This window comes from Myotis lucifugus, unplaced genomic scaffold (genome assembly GCF_000147115.1).
Source record: "Myotis lucifugus unplaced genomic scaffold, Myoluc2.0 scaffold_45, whole genome shotgun sequence".
NCBI lineage: Eukaryota > Metazoa > Chordata > Mammalia > Chiroptera > Vespertilionidae > Myotis > Myotis lucifugus.
Genome location: NW_005871093.1, coordinates 6300388 through 6316629, shown reverse-complemented (window position 1 = coordinate 6316629; position 16242 = coordinate 6300388). Strand labels below are relative to the sequence as shown.

General features: G+C 47.2%; 1 protein-coding gene across 1 annotated transcript in view; it reads right to left on the bottom strand.

Annotated features, from left to right (window-relative positions):
- LOC102425746 (NADPH--cytochrome P450 reductase) overlaps window positions 1-16242 on the bottom strand; it is a 61269-nt gene that overhangs the window by 20108 nt on the left and 24919 nt on the right. The window contains exon 2 of the mRNA XM_023753419.1: window positions 12184-12375. Within this exon, the coding sequence (XP_023609187.1) occupies window positions 12184-12375 (192 nt within the window). The remainder of the gene's footprint in view (window positions 1-12183; window positions 12376-16242) is intronic.

Sequence of the window (16242 nt, the reverse complement as noted above, 5' to 3'; positions counted from 1 at the left end):
CACCAGTGATCCATGGACCATGGGTTGTGACTGCTGGTCTAGAGCTCAGTGGCTCCCTTCTGCCTTCAGCCTGCCAGCTGAGGTCCACATGCTGGTCAGCAATTGTGGATGACCAAGCACTTGCCCCTGGGGCGACGTGTTAGAAACGCAGGGTCTCAGGGGAGGTGCTGTGAGATCACATTGAAGAAGCTCCTTCCACAAAGCAGGCTCATCCCCAGGCCCAATACAAGGGGTGCTGAATGCCCACTTTACAGACAGTCGACAGAGCTCAACAGCAGCCCGGTCCTCTGGCCAGTAAGTGGCCAGGCAAGGACCAATCCCAGCCTGATTCCAAGGTCTCTGCTCTTTCCCTACATCCTCCAGCACATGGAAAAGTGTAGGAAAGAGTGGAATGCCCGCAGGCGCACACACGCATGTCACGACAGCATAAAAGTGATGTCCCTCAGGAGTAGATGCCTGAAGTCCAGGGAAAATCTCACTAAGTGAGGTTTCTTTTAAGAATGCCTCAGCAAAGCTGTTTAGACACGTAATTTTGTAAACATAAAGATGGAATTTTCCTGTTTAAGCCCCCACTGGGTTTTTCACTAGGTTAGTAGGTCCAGGACTATTAGGGCCTACTAACCTATTTAGAATGAAATAGTAGGCGACTTTCAGGGCCTTCGTGGTAAATAATGTTACATGTGGGCCCCGTGGGAGGCAAAGCCCCAGTGCCTGATTTGGCCGCTCCAGTGTCTTCCTCTGTCCTGGAGGCCCTGTCAGTGCACCAGCCCCTCTAGGGGCCAGAAGGGAGGCAGCTGGGGACCAGCCACAGGCTTGGCTTCCCCACCCAGTGATGGCCTAGCCTCCTAGGAACTCAGAAAGGCCCTCCCCCCAGCTCCCCACTACCCTAGCACCCCCAGACAGACCCATCCCAACATGAGCAGGGCCATGGCAAGAGCATGAATGGAGGCCCTCAGGCCTGCCTCTTCTCTCCCAACTCCCAGCTCCAACCTACACTCCAAAAGGGGTCTTGTGTCTGGACATCTTTCCTACATGTCCAACTTCTACCCATGGCCAGCCATCAACATCCACATGTTCACTCCCGCTCTAGTTTATGTGCAGCCTAAACAGAACACTAAATGTCTGTCTGCACTAACATGGCATGCTCCCCAAGATACACTGTTAGATGAAGAAAGCAAGGTGCACAACAATGTGAATTCTACTGCTGTGTTCCTTTTGATGCAGAATCATGATAATGTATCACCTACTCAACATAAATTTAAACTGATGGGTAAGAAAACTATCAGCAACCTAGACAAACGTTTCTGATGAAATATGAGAAAAAAAACATACAAAACTAAATGCAATTTCCATTTATACGAAATGTGCAAAACAGGCAAATCCATAGAGACAGAGTGGTACCAGGGGCTGGGGGAGAAGGGGGCAAGATTGCTTAATGGGAACAGTGGTTCCCTTTGAGGTGATGAAAATGTTTTTGAGTTAGATAGTGACGATGGTTGAACAACACTGTGACTATACTAAAAGCCGCAAGATTGTACACTTTACTAGTAAAATGGTTAATATGGTGAATTTTAACTCAGTTTAAAAAATGAAAACAAACTAAATGCATTTAGTTGACACTTAAAAGGGGCTAGGCTTGAGTTTTTGGAATATTCACTTATATATAACTCTTTCTCAGTTTGTCAACCACTGCCCGTCCCTAGGTGGGGATGAACATGGCAGAAGCCCTGGAAGAAATGTAGAATGACACTGCAGAGCCAGTGGAAACACAAGCTATGGTGTGACAGCAAGGTAATAAACACATCTTCATTTACACTCAGCCTCTTTCAGGGTATAATGTATGATTGGCAGGAGGGAAACAAGAATTTGTGTCCTTAAAAAATGGAGTGTACACTATTATTCATAGAAAAAGGACTTGGAGAGAATATACCAGCATCTTGACAGAGAATATTGAAGGGTTAGGATAATAGGTAAGATGGTTTCTATAATTTTCCAATTTTTTGATTTTCACATTTTTATAACTAAAAATACATTTTAAAGTTTTAAAAAATGGGGGACAACTCACAAGTCTAAAAATAGGGGAGAGGCCACAATCAGCACAATACCTGGCACTCGGCACACATTTGATCAGTTTCTGGGGCGGTCAGTCCTGTAGAAGGTTGGCAGAGGTGGCCTGACATCAGCTGAAAAGCCAAATCCCATTTCTTCTCAAAAGGAAGAGGCTTCCACAGAAGCTACAACTCGAGAAGGTGGATTTGATGCCTTGCTGAAGAAAGGGACAGAAAGCACCCCCACTGCCCAGTGACTGCTGGGCTGTTCCTCCACCTGCAGGTGACACGTGCCAGCTGGGGTGGGCAGGGCACTGTGCCAGCACCAAGGGCAAGAGACTAAACAGGCAGCCTCTTTCTTACAAGAGAGAAATACGGGCCCTGAGGATAATCATGGAGGGACGGGAGAGGCCACACATCAGGAGCAGAGACTCAGTTCAAATCCTGTGCCTGTGACAAGTCATGGCCTCTCAAGGCTGAAGTTCCTCTTGTTGAAAATACTGCATCTTGGCTCTGCAGCCTCCCAGTGCCTTGCACAGCACCTGGGACTTGGATAATTCTCAGGGATAAAGAGGGTGTTCTCAGTAGAATGAGGTGGTTTGGGTCATTCTGATTCCTAAGGCTCAGAGATGGATCAGACGCCCAGACCACAGGGCTTTGGAGAGAGCAGGCACCATGCCTGGAGAAACCAGAAGGGCCTCTTGGAAGAGCTGAGCTCTAGTCTCAGAGACAAAACGGCTCCCAAGAGAAAGAGCCATGGGAACCGGCAGCCGAGGGGCTCCTAGATGAGGCCCATGTAGCCGGGGAGCTCAGTTACAGCCCTGACAGTGCGTGGGGGCTGGGGAGGAGGGCCTCAGTGTGGCCTCCTGATGCAGTTTCACAGGGCGGGAGTCACAGCTGGAAAAGCTCTGGGAGCGGAGAGGGGAGCCCTCTAGGCAGGTCTGGCTGGGAACAGCAGAGGCAGGCAAGATGGCTAGCCCTGCCTGTCCCGGAGGAAGGGTTCTCCCAAGAAGCGAGAGCACTTCTGGAGGCCAGCCTGGTCCCTTCCTAGCTTCGACACCCGGGGAAAGGAAGAACACTCCCTCCCTCTCCCCTCGACTCCAGGATGGCTTCCAGAGATAAGGGAAACCCGGGGGCACTGAAGAAGACCCCATGCCTCTAGCCAGTGCCCCAACAGGCTGTTTCCTGATGTTCTCACTGTTACACCTGGCTCACAGGGGCACCGCAGCACCTGTCTCCACACCTGAGTGCCGCTGACTGGCTCACCCCGCCTGACGGCTCCACTAGGAATTTGCACATGGAACCTGATCTTTCACAGGCACAGGAGTCGGTGACTGGGACCTCCCTGGTTTCCAGTCCATATTCTGTCCTTCGGAAGCAGGACAATGTAGCCTACAAATCCGGGACTGAAGGGACCAACAGTGCCCCTGCCCAACCCAACTATGCTGGTCAATTCTACACAGCACCCTCCTCATGCCTCCAGGGCATCCGTGCCCAAAAAGAAGTTCCAACTCACTGGAGCAGCGGTCGCCAACCTTTTGGACCTCACGGACCAGCAGTGGTCCGCAGACCACCAGTTGGCGACCGCTGCCCTAGAGTATAGGTGTCAAGTGTCCCTCAGCCAGAGCGCCATAGACACAGTCTGCTGCCAGGGACACTGTTTGGGACTGACCTTCTCAGGGTGGGCTCGTCCTGCGGAGATGAGTACATGCACCCCATGGTTTCTCACTCCCAGCTCCAGGACTTAAGGAAGAAAGCAGGTTGTAGCTCTCTCCTGGAAACGGGCCAGGAGCCAGCAGCTAGGAAGTCGGGTTCTGTCCATCTTCTACAGTGTTGGCTGGGCCCATTAACTTTGAAAGTGCTCCTGGACACCCCAAAGTCCTCTTGGAATCTCGGCTGAGCCCCTGCATGCATCCGTCCCCTTAAGCCTGAGAACACTGGAACATCTGGCAGTTCCAGCAGGGAGGAACCAGGACTCTGGGCTGAAATCTCCCGTGATCCCCTGCGTTAGGGCACACACCCCTCCTCCTTCGGTATGGACCAAGGGAAGGAGAAAACCTCCCCAACCCCAACCTCGGGTCTCCTTGGAAACTGTTTATATCAGAGCCCTTTCTCTCCACAGCCTCCTCCTTTCCTTTCCCGTTTGAAAAAAATAAAATGAAAGAAACTCATGGAGGCTGAATAAAGCTCTTCTAGACACTAGAAGGCAGTTGTGCAGGTTGCTATGGCAGGGCCGTCTCTCCATAAAGGAAGCTGCACTGATCCCGCTGCGAGGGGCCTCAGGATCATATTAAATTAGATCTGGTTCCCGTCTCCTTCCCCACAAAAGAACTGAGGGCAACAGAGCCTAAGACACTAGTCTTAGTCTGTCACCTGGAGCATGTGCGCTGTGAGACCAGCATGTGCGGCGGGGGACCGACCGCCTGGCAAGGTGGTCACTGCATTCTCTGCTGAGATGGTTCGCCTAAAGGAGCGCCCCTTCAAAGAACCCAATGTAAACACCCCAACGCAAGAGGCCACAGCTGGCCCAGGCTCACGCAGAGACCACACAGCTCCAGAATGGAGCACAAAAGGTTCCAATTAGGGCTCTCCTAAATTGGGAGCAGGAGTCTCTGGTTCAGGCTTCAGAAGTCAACTGGAGCCCGCTGTGTGGGAACGACGAAAGGGAGGGTGGACTAAAGCACTGAGTCACTTGGACAGAGATGAACCAAGACGTCCCAGGGTGATTCATTTGTTTCCAGTCCCAGGCAATGCTCAGAAGGATTTCTGAAAACTGCAACTCAAATTTAATTTTCTGCACAGCCGAACTGATTTCTTCTGGGACTTTCTCCTGCCCTTGGCGACACACAGGGAAGATGCTTTTGAACAGCTTCCTTCCAAAGCCAGTGAGTGATGGCAAGTTCTCCAAGCCCCAGGGTAGCAGGTCCCCTAGTCAGAGAGATGCTGGGAGCTGACACACGACACACGATGGTGCAGGGCTGTGCACAGGCTGGCCGGCCAGGACAAGCTTAGACTTTGAGGCCTCTACCGTGGGAAGTGGCTCCACCAAGAGGGCCCAGATTTCTCTACCATGGGTCGTCCTTGGAGCAGAAAGGTATTAGTTTGAAAAAACTGACTTTTGTGAAAACAAAGTGGCTGGAGCTTAAATAAAAAACACCATGGCTCTCTCCACTGATGGGACCAGAATGGAAACCAGCACTGGTGGGAGAGCAGTGTGGAAGGTGCCTCCTGAGACAGCGGCCTTCAGCAGGTTGGAGGTTAAAGCAGGTGTGGGAGGCCATGGGTCAAAGATAAAAAAAGCAAATGGGATCTCTACTAACTGAGTGCCTGCTGCATGCCAGCTAGTATTCAAGGAGCTTTATATATATACTAGAGGTCTGATGCACGAAAATTCGTGCACGAGTAGGCCTTCCTTCCCCCAGCTGCTGGCACTGGCTTCTCTTTGGCACCCGGGATTCACTTGAGCACACAGGGCTTCCTCCTGGATCCCCTGTACCTAGAAGTCCAGGGTCTGGGGACTGCAGGTATGTGCCTTATGCCTCCATGCTACTCAATGTGCTTGCTGGTCAGATGTAGTTGGTCCCATTGGTTTGGTTTTTAAAAATATTCATGGCCAAGGGTTTAGACACAGTGTCCCAGGTGGCTACGGCCTTAAAAAACCTTAAAACACCAACCAGAAGCCACCAGAAATCATAGTGAGAATTCATGGTATAGCCCTGGGCCACACACAGTCCCCACACTAAGCCCTATCACACCCCACTGACCTGCTAGGTAAGGGAAGCTCTGGGCTGTGGCAGAAATCACCTGTGTGTGCTCAATGAAAATAAGTAGTCAGGGACCATAATGTAGGATTTATAGTGGAAGGTCTGGGCTTGTGGCCAGTTGTATCAGCTAAGTCAGGGGTCCTCAAACTACGGCCCGCGGGCCATAGGCAAATACATATATTGTATTTGTTCCCATTTTGTTTTTTTACTTCAAAATAAGATATGTGCAGTGTGCATAGGAATTTGTTCAGAGTTTTTTTTTAAACTATAGTCCGGCCCTCCAACAGTCTGAGGGACAGTGAACTGGCCCCCTGTTTAAAAAGTTTGAGGACCCCTGAGCTAAGTGGTCTCTCTGAGTCTGTTTTCTCATCTTTGAAATGGAATATTAACAATATCTAAGAGACTGAAGGCAGCATAGCAAAGTGTGGGAAACATGGGTCGTGAAGTTTGCAGATCTGGGTTTAAAAGCCAACTCTGCTACTTATAAGTTAGATGCCCTTGAGCAAACTCCTCAATCACTAGCATCACAGTTTCCTCATCTGCAAAATCTATATATATAAAAGGCTAAGTGACCAGCTGACCTGTCGGTAGGTATGACGCGCACTGACCACCAGGGAGCAGACACTCAACGCAGAAATTGCTGAATGACAGCAACTTTGCAGAGTGCCCTCTCGCACTCTGGGACCCCTCAGGGGATGTCGGACTGCTGGTTTTGGCCCGATCCCTGCAGGCCAGGCCAAGGGAGGGAGGGACCCTGCTCACTCTGCAGACGCCTCGGGTGCAGCTGGCTAGGGAGGGACCGTGGGAGGTTGGCTCCAGGGCATGTCCGGCTGGCTGGTCTTGCCCAGTCCCGCCCCACCGGCCACCTTCTAATTAATTTCCTTTCAATGTGCACAAATCCATGTACCGGGCCTCTAGTGAGATTATAATGCCTTCTTGGAAGGTCTCCTGTAAGACTGGAGATACCAATAATAAGGAAAAAATAATAACAATACAATTTGAGGCTCATCATGCACCAGGACTGGGCAAGAAGCTCTACAATGGATTAAGTAATTTAATTTTTGCAATTCTATGAGGAAAGTACTGTTATTATCTTCAATTTACAGTTGAGGATATGGGCTTCAAAAGATTAAGTAATGGCAAATGTCACATGGCTACTATGTGGTAGTCAGGATTCAAACCTTAATCACCCAACTATAAGGGCCCAGAACTTAGCCACTGTACTATAAATGTTTCCCTTTATAAAATCCCTGGCCATAGCGAATAGTCAACATGATATAATGAGGGATGAGAAAAATGTTCTCCACTGTACAGTGTAGAACACTACATTTAAAAGGTTAAAATTTTATGATCAAGAAGAGGGAACTATAGTTTCAGCATCCTGGGAAAGAGAAACAATTAGAATCTACAAAATGCAAGTGCTCCCACAATCTAGGAGTTTTATTGCAAGTCCATCTAGCAAGGCAAGTGAAGTGACAGGGAGAACAGCAGTTCCATGTGCTCCCATGGAACATCCACATCCACTCATTGTGGGTGTGGGGGGTACACCTCCATTTTACAGATGAGGAAACGCAGGGCTACTATAAGTAGGGAACTGGATGCTGGTCCCCTTATCTTGAGTATCACATTTTTTTCCACCAAAAATACTCTGCTATTCCAGAAATCACCTGAATCAGCCCCAGTTGGAACAGGCTGATTCCGGCTCACCTGCCCATCCTCCTTTCCTCCCTCTGGCCCTCTGACGACAAAGCCCTCTCAGCCTTCGGATGCATCACCACCTTTTAGGACGTTTGCAAAACCACCTCCCACAGCACATCTTCCGGTCTCTCCACCAGGGGAATACCTCTCTAAAAGTTCTGGCAGCCAGAGTCTCCCTCTCCCCCAACATCCTCTTCATCAGTGGCCTCTCTCTGATGAGCCATGAGGCCACCCACCCTGTCTAGCACACAGTTCTGTTGCAGAGGCCCTGATTAGATAATGCACATGAGAGCGCTTCATAAACCACTTGTTAAAAGTCCTCTTCAGACATTCAGAAAGCCAAGAGACATATGAAAACATGCTCAAAGTCACTAATCATCCAAGAGATGCAAATCAAAACAACAATGAGGTACCATCTCACACCTGTCAGACTGGCTATCATCAACAAATCAACAAACGACAAGTGCTGGAGAGGATGTGGAGAAAAAGGAACACTTGTGCACTGCTGGTGGGAATGCAGACTGGTGCAGCCACTATGGAAGACAGTATGGAGTTTCCTCAAAAAACTGGAAATGGAACTCCCATTTGACCCTGTGATCCCACTTCTAGGAATATATCCCAAGAAACCAGAAACACCAATCAGAAAGGATATATGCACCTATATGTTCATAGCAGCACAATTCACCATAGCTAAGATCTGGAAACAGCCTAAGTGCCCATCAGTAGATGAATGGATTAGAAAACTGTGGTACATCTACACGATGGAATACTATGCTGCTGTAAAAAAGAAGGAACTCTTACAATTTGCAACGGCATGGATGGAGCTGGAGAGCATTATGCTAAGTGAAATAAGCCAGTCAATGAAGGAAAAATACCACATGATCTCACTTATTCATGGATAATAGAGACCATTATAAACTTTTGAACAATAATAGATACAGAGGCAGAGCTGCCTCACACAGATTGTCAAACTGCAGCGGGAAGGCCGGGGAGGGTTGGGGGGCAGGAGGGAGGGGGGTAAGAGGTCAACTGAAGGACTTGTATGCATGCATATGAGCATAACCAATGGACATAAGACACTGGGGGGTAGGGGAAGCCGGGGTATTGTCAAGGGCGGGGGGAAAAAAAGGACACATATGTAATACCCTTTGTAATGCTTTAAGCAAAAAAAAAAAAAAAAAAAAAAAAAGAATAGAGAACCCAGAAAAAAAAAACAATAAAATAAAAGTCCTCTTCAACATCCTCACTTCTCAATTTCTATAATGTAAATGCCACCTCTTATTCTTATAGCACCTAGCTGGAGCTTGGTGCAAAATACGTTCTGACACAAACACTAAGCAGCTACCATGGAATAATGCGAGGCGACCATCATAAACATTATCCCATTTAATACTTGCAAGAGCCCCGTGAGATTGGGGTTAGTGATTCCCCTTAACTCTTGCTTTTATCAAGCCTGTGGCAAAACTGGTTTCATTATCTATCAACAATATTAAGTGAGGACTTAAAGAATTGTATTCCCTGAATATCTGCTTTAAAGCTGGAGGACTATAACTTTTCTGGGAGAAAAAACTATTACCAGAAGTGGAATAGGGAATTAGGACTTGACAGAAACCTGAATGTTCACCCTGCCCAACCCCGGGAGTTCTGACCTGAGCATAGCCCCATCTTCTGCACCTGAGACTTGTTCCTTGGATCTCCCCAAGGAGCTGTGCCCTGGGGTTCGCTCAGCAGAGCCTGGCCTGGTAGATCCACTCAAACCTGCCTGAAAGAACCTGACCTGGTTGCAGGAATGATATGGAACTCAATCTTGAGGAGATAGTGATGCACCTCATTTTTTCATACCTAAAAACCATCTTTACTCTTACTTCCTTAATATTTTTCTTTCAACTAAGTCACCTTTTAAATTAAACTTTATTAAAAGGAAGTTTTACGGAAGGCTAAAAAAATTAAAAAAGAAAACAGTGTTAGTAAAGTCAGGTTGGATACTGCCTGTGATATTGTGACATAAAAAAATGCAGCCCGGCTGGTGTGGTTCAGTGGTCAATCATCAACCCATGAACCAGGAGGTCATAGTTTGATTCCTGGTCAGGGCACATGCCTGGGTTGCAGGCTTGATCCCCAGGAGGAGGCATGCAGGAGGCAGCCAATCAATGATTCTCTCACATCACTAATATTTCTATCCCTCTCTCCCTCTCCCTTCCTCTCTGAAATCAATAAAAATATTTTTTTTAAAAATACATATTTCATCTTCATCCTGTTTCTGGCCCAGAGCTCCTAAAACCCTTAGAATTTACTAAGTGATAAGAGCGATAAAAGTATCTTCTGTTATTTGTAACAAGTCTCTTTCAACCACACCTGAGTTTATAATGAAGTGCCTTTTGGAAAGCCCTTAAGGATGGGGCTAGTAGCCAAGGGAACCAACCCTGAGATTTACTTTCAGCCTCATCCCTGACCTCTGGGGAGGGGAGAGGGACTGGAGATTGAACTAATCCCCAATGGCCAGTGATTTGATCAATAATGCCTACATAAGGGAGCCTCCATAAAAACCCAAAAGAATAGGGTTTGCAGAGCTTCAGGGTTGCTGAACGGGTGAAGGTGCTAGAGAGTGGAGCACCTGGAGAGGGCATAGAAGCTCTGTGACCTTTCCCCATCCCTTGACCTATTCACCTTTTCCATCTACTGTTCCTGAGTTACATCCTTTTATAATAAACTGGTAACCTTGTAAGTCAACTGCTTTCTTGAATTCTGTGAATCACTGTGGCAAATTAATCGACCCTGAGGAGGAAGTATGGGAACCTCTGGTGTATAGCTGGTTGGTCAGAAGCACAGTGACAAACTGGACTTTTGACTGGCATCCAAAGGGGGCAGGGAGTCATATGGGACTGAGCCGTTAACCTGTGGGATCTAACTCTAGGCAGTTGGTGTGAGGAGAGTTTTTTTTGTTTGTTTGTGTTTTTTTTTTTAGTTAAGGTATTACAAATGTGTCCTTATCCCCCCCCCCCCTTAACACCCAAACTCCCCCCCAGTGTGTGAGGAGAGTTTGAGAACTGCTTGGTGAGAGTTGAGGGGAAAAAAATAGTTTTCCTCTTATATTGTCACTCTCCAAAACTCTAAGCTGGAGATAGCCCTCTTCACTTATAAAAAGAAATTAGCAACTGTTAGATTTAAGGACATATTAGCACCAAACTGCAACTTTCTTCTTGTCAGTAATGAAAAGAATGGAAAGAAAATTTTAAAAGGAGTAATTGCCTTGCTTTATGGTCTTGCTCTATGATCCCATCTGTTTACAAAATGGAAATGTAATAGGCAGCTACACAGACATGAGCAAAACATGAACCAGGTACAAAAGGTCACCTATCAAGGGGCAAAATTGGGAAAACAAGGACCTCGCCCCCAGGGTAACCTCTCCTCACCTAGCATATCACTGGTCATGTGCTTGGTTTGAACTCTTGACTTTTCATATCAGCTAGTCATGTGGTTTAGACCCCTGACTTTTCTTCCCTAGAGATAATATCTAGGCCTCAGTTGTATTTCAGCTCTAAGCCCAGAGAAACAGCAAAACCAGACAACTGACACCATGGCTACCTCAGACAGCTGCATTGACTAATCACCCCTGTCCTGGCTCCAACCAATCCGCCCATGACCCTGAAAGAGCACACCTGGAAAGCTAATGAATATTCTATTGAGACCCTTCCCTGAGAGTTCCCCTAAGATTCCCACCTGCAAGAGAGAGAATATCCTCAATGCAAAGTACCCAGCAGGAGTAGCTCATTCTGGACTAACCCCCTGAACCTGTCTCCAAGACCCCCTTTACTCTGACTTCCCAGTGAGCTAAAGCAGCTCCCCGCCAACTTAGGTCTCTCCTGTTTCTTCTTCTATGCCCCTCCTTATTTCACTGTCCCAAGTGTGTTTTTGCTGTAGCCAATAAATTCTTGCTTGCTTTGCTGCATTTTGTCTCGTCTGAAATATTTCCTTCAAGAAGACAAGAAACGAGGTCTCATCATCTTGCGGGTAAACAGAAAGACCCCAGGCTGGGAAGGTGCCAGTTCCAGCTCTGCCTTGTGCAGATGATCCCAAGCAGCATCTGTAACATCACTGAGCCTCAGGTTATCTATCAGTAAAACGGTGCCTTCTACTCTGAATGGTCCCTGTGAAGTTCAAATAAGACAGACAGCCCTAACCAGTTTGACTCAGTAGATAGAGCGTCAGCCTGTGGACTAAAGGGTCCCCCGGTTCGATTCCGGTCAAGGGCATATACCTTGGTTGCGGGCACATCCCTCAATAGGGGGTGTGCAGGAGGCAGCTAATCGATGTTTCTCTCTCATTGATGTTTCTAACTCTATCCCTCTCCCTTCCTCTCTGTAAAAAATTAATAAAATATATTTTTTAAAAAGACAGACATAACTCTAAAGTGCTGTGTAAACATAAAAAGATCTACATAAGGGAGCCTCCATAAAAACCCAAAAGAATAGGGTTTGCACTATTGGCAAAAGAATAGGGTTTGCACTATTGGCAAAAGCCAAGATTCATCCCCAAATGCTTCAGGGAACCTGTGTCTCTCCTGGCTGGCTCACTCCTGATCGAGGCCCAAGTACAGAATGCTGCTTGGACTACCAGAAATGTCCCAGAGCTCCAGAATGCTGAGGAAGAGAGATCCCGACAGCATCACTTACATTGCTTGAATTTTGGTGAACTCAGGGATTTCGTCTTTTTTCTTTCTGAAGAAGAACCAGTAGGTCAGGAGACCCACAATGAGTGAAAACAGAATCATGTCCGTCATGCTGAAAAGAGAGACTTCCTCAGCCACAGTCTCAGACCCGGTGGCGCTGGTATCTGTGTTGGAGTCCCCCATGTTGATCACGAACCTGTGGGGGGAGAGAAATAACAGACTTCAGCAGGGAGGAGCAGGGTCCACTGGAGGCCTGCTGGGGAGACCCCTGACAGCTTCAGCCTGGGCCTCATGCCCATGGGCTGCAGCAACAGGCCAAGCATCAGGGTAGGAGCTGCTGGCTCCTGAGGAATAACCTCTAAGCCCTTGGTATATGTTACCTGGTAAGAGTTTCTCTGTATACACAGATAGTTTAGGCAGCAATGTCATTTAAGGCGAATACCTGGGAATCTGAATCTCATTGTATCAGTCTGACCTCTGGGGTGCTGGAGATTAAGATTAGAGACACTGGCGCTCCATGCCAAAAAGACTGACCAAAAAACCCTGAAAAAAACACACACCAAAACACAAAACCTGGACACCAAGGATCAAGTGAGCTTCCTGGCTGGTGATAGATACTTCATATGCATTGCCACACACAGTTGCTGGGAGAATTAAGAGCTGTCCGTGTTACTCCCGAGAGAGGACAACTGGAAGCTACAAAGATAGATTTCCTGGTTTCTCCACCCTATGAACGCTTCTGCCATAATAAACCATAACTGGGAGTAAAACAGCTTTTTTGAGTTCTATGAGTCCTGGTGAATCACTAAACCAAAGGATGGTCCTGGGGACCCCCTCAATACACCAACCCTCCTAGTTTCCTTGAAAGATGCTCAACTGGTTCTTCCACCATTAAAACCTGACATACAGGTAGATGTTATATGAGTCAACAAAGACCAAAGTAAGAGTACCAGAAACCTCAGCAGCCCACTTCTGCCACCTATCAATGAGGCTAGGCTTAGCTCTGGAATTGCATCATTCCATTATGCAATCACTGCTTTTACCAACGGGGTTGCTTTCACCACAAGCATGGCTTCCAGACTTAGTCAGAAATGCCTGTCATATCTCAGCAACTCGGGCAATAGGAGATTGCTACATATCTCACTTCCGTTAGCTGCCACTGCCTCCAGGAAAGCACCCTAGCATCTGAGGGCTCCTGGCATCAGCCCTTCCCTTCTGCAACTTGTTGGGAATGGGTTATTCAGAATGGGCCCTCAAACTTCATTCTTTGCTTTATTAACCTGAGGTGCTTTCTAATGTCCGAGTTCCTAAGATAAACTCAACTCATCCCTTTTGATATCTTACGTTATAAGACAAACTCAACTCTAGTGCCCAAGAGAGGGCTATTTAAGTATTAACTTATAAACACATTTAATATTTATTCAGCGTTAGTCATCTTTTTATCTAACTCAGTCGTGTCATCTGTCATGCCCACAGCCTTCTGTCAAGCTCTCACAAAACCATGGAGAGAGGACCTGCTGGGATGGATTCCGGAAGGACCACAAAATCATGAGGCAGCAGACACTCAGAGCTCTGGTGAAACCAGCAGCGGGTTCTGGTCAGGACTAATGTGCTGCCATGGGAAAGCCCCCAGCTGGCATGCCTCACAAAGCAGCAGTCAAAGGACTTCTGCTTCCTGTCCTTCTGCCCTTCTGACTCATGCCACCCAGCCCCCTTTCTTTACCAAGGGGTAACTAAAGCTAAAACTGTTGATAGGTGTGTAAGTTGACTGCACAACTCAGAAGAGAAAGCTCATTCCTGGTAGGTGGTTTCAAAGCAATGGTGCCTTGGAGGGCTAGGAAGACTGCACGTCGGCACTTTCACAATCCCATTATTTTAATAATGTTTGGGTTCAAGCCACCCAGACCACTGCAAGAAACTCCCAACAAGCCCTTCTCCACACAGTAGCCAGAGGGATCCTTTGAAAAAGGAAGTCAGATCTTGTCACTTCCCTAATCAAAACTCTTAAATGGCTTCATACTTAGTATAAAATCTAAAGTCTTGACCAATGAGCGTTATATGATCTGGCCCCTGCTTACCACCCACCACGTTTCTTACTACTTTGCCCTTTCTCACACTTCACCAGTCACACTGGCCTCCTTGCTACTCCCCAAGCCTCCTTGTATCTCAAGGCCTATGCACATGTTAACATGTTGCCCAGGGTTTTCTCTCTCTCACTTCATTCAAGTCCCAGCTATCACCACCTGAGAGAGACTTTGCCTTGCTATCATATCTGGTCCCTCTTCCTTCTCTTGCCCCTTCACAAGACAGATCACTACCTGACATATATTTTTTCCCACTGGCCATCTCCCTGAAAACAGGGTTAGTCAACAAGGGCAGGGACTTCGCTTTGTTCACAGCCTGGCAGATAATGAGCACCTAGTATCAACTTGTAAATAAATAAAGGAAGGATTCTAGAGTAGCTGGGTTGGTAATACAGATTACGGAGTGGTTTTATAATCTGAAAAGCACAATACAGATGCGTCATTAGAACACAGTTTGTGAAGCTATGTCCACTCTTCTTCACTCTTGTCTGTCTCTAATACCTGCACTTACTGCTTCTTGCAATATCTCAGGCCTCTCTGTCTTAGTTCAGAGTCAGACCACCAGAAATTTCTGCCCCCAACAGTGAAAATAAGTAGGCACTCCCACTGGAAATGTAACTGACTCCCTGTAGCAGGTAGGGGTGGGGCTCAGGCCCCGAAGCCCCCCATCAGTACACTGGCCACTGTCAGCACTCAGATGTGGGGTCTCAACAAAACTGAGAATGTGCCCTACCTGGTTTGGCTCAGTGGCTAGAGCAGGGGTCCTCAAACTACGGCCCGCGGGCCACATGCAAATACAAATATTGTATTTGTTCCCGTTTTGTTTTTTTACTTCAAAATAAGATATGTGCAGTGTGCATAGGAATTTGTTCATAGTTTTTTTTTAAACTATAGTCTGGCCCTCCAACCGTCTGAGGGACAGTGAACTGGCCCCCTGTTTAAAAAGTTTGAGGACCCCTGGGCTAGAGCATCAGCCTGTAGACTGAAGGGTCCCGGGTTCGATTATAGTCAAGGGCACATGCCTGGGTTGCGGGCTCAATCCCCAGTAGGGGGCTTTGCAGGAGGCAGCCGGTCAATGATTCTCTCTCATCATTGATGTTCTATCTCTCTCTCCTTCCTTCCTCTCTGAAATCAATAAAAATATATTTAAAAACAAAACTGAGAATGTCCCCAGCAGCTCTGACTCTGAAGTATGAAACTTCAGACAGACAAGAGCTACAGAGGAGCGCTGGAAAACACCTGGCAATCATTTATCTGAGGCCGATCTGCAATTTGTAATTGGATGATCCAAATAGGTAAGCACCTTGCCAAGTGGCAAAACTACAGCTTCCCAGGGGAAGGCTAAGTTCAGTACCCGTCCGAGTAGAAAGACCTGTTGAACACATATCTCTCCCTTGCTCTGCTGTAAACTCCTTAGGGAAGAATAGGCCCGTGGGCACCTCTGAATCTGGCACATTGTGGGAAGGGCTGGCAGGCTGGCAAGAAGGAAGTCAACTTGGGGGAAAAGCCTTAGCCCCACACTTCCTACACTAGGACACAGAGCATCGTTCCTGGGGTCTGAAGCTGTGAATAAGCTGTTAAACCATTATGATGATCTACTTAAACCATTATTTTCACACTGAAGCCACACAAACACCCACCCTTGTCTCCAGCCTGCATCTTTGTATCCCTGCTCCAGAGTCTTTTTGTGCCTGAAATGTTCTTCTTCTAGTTGTCTCCTACTCAGTCTTCAGACCTCAGCATGAATGTCACTTCTATGGGTCACACTTTCCTGGCAAATTACTTGATACATAATCCAGTGCTCAATAACTACCCATGGAATGAGCGAAGGCAGTCAATAAATACATTATGCCACAGAATGTAAAATTTACATCAATTATTAACTTGAAGCTTATGGATTTAGATGAAATTTGGCAATGGGACAGAGGCTCCCAAACTCTCTCAATTCACGGAATCCCTGGTATCTCAGTAAAATTTTT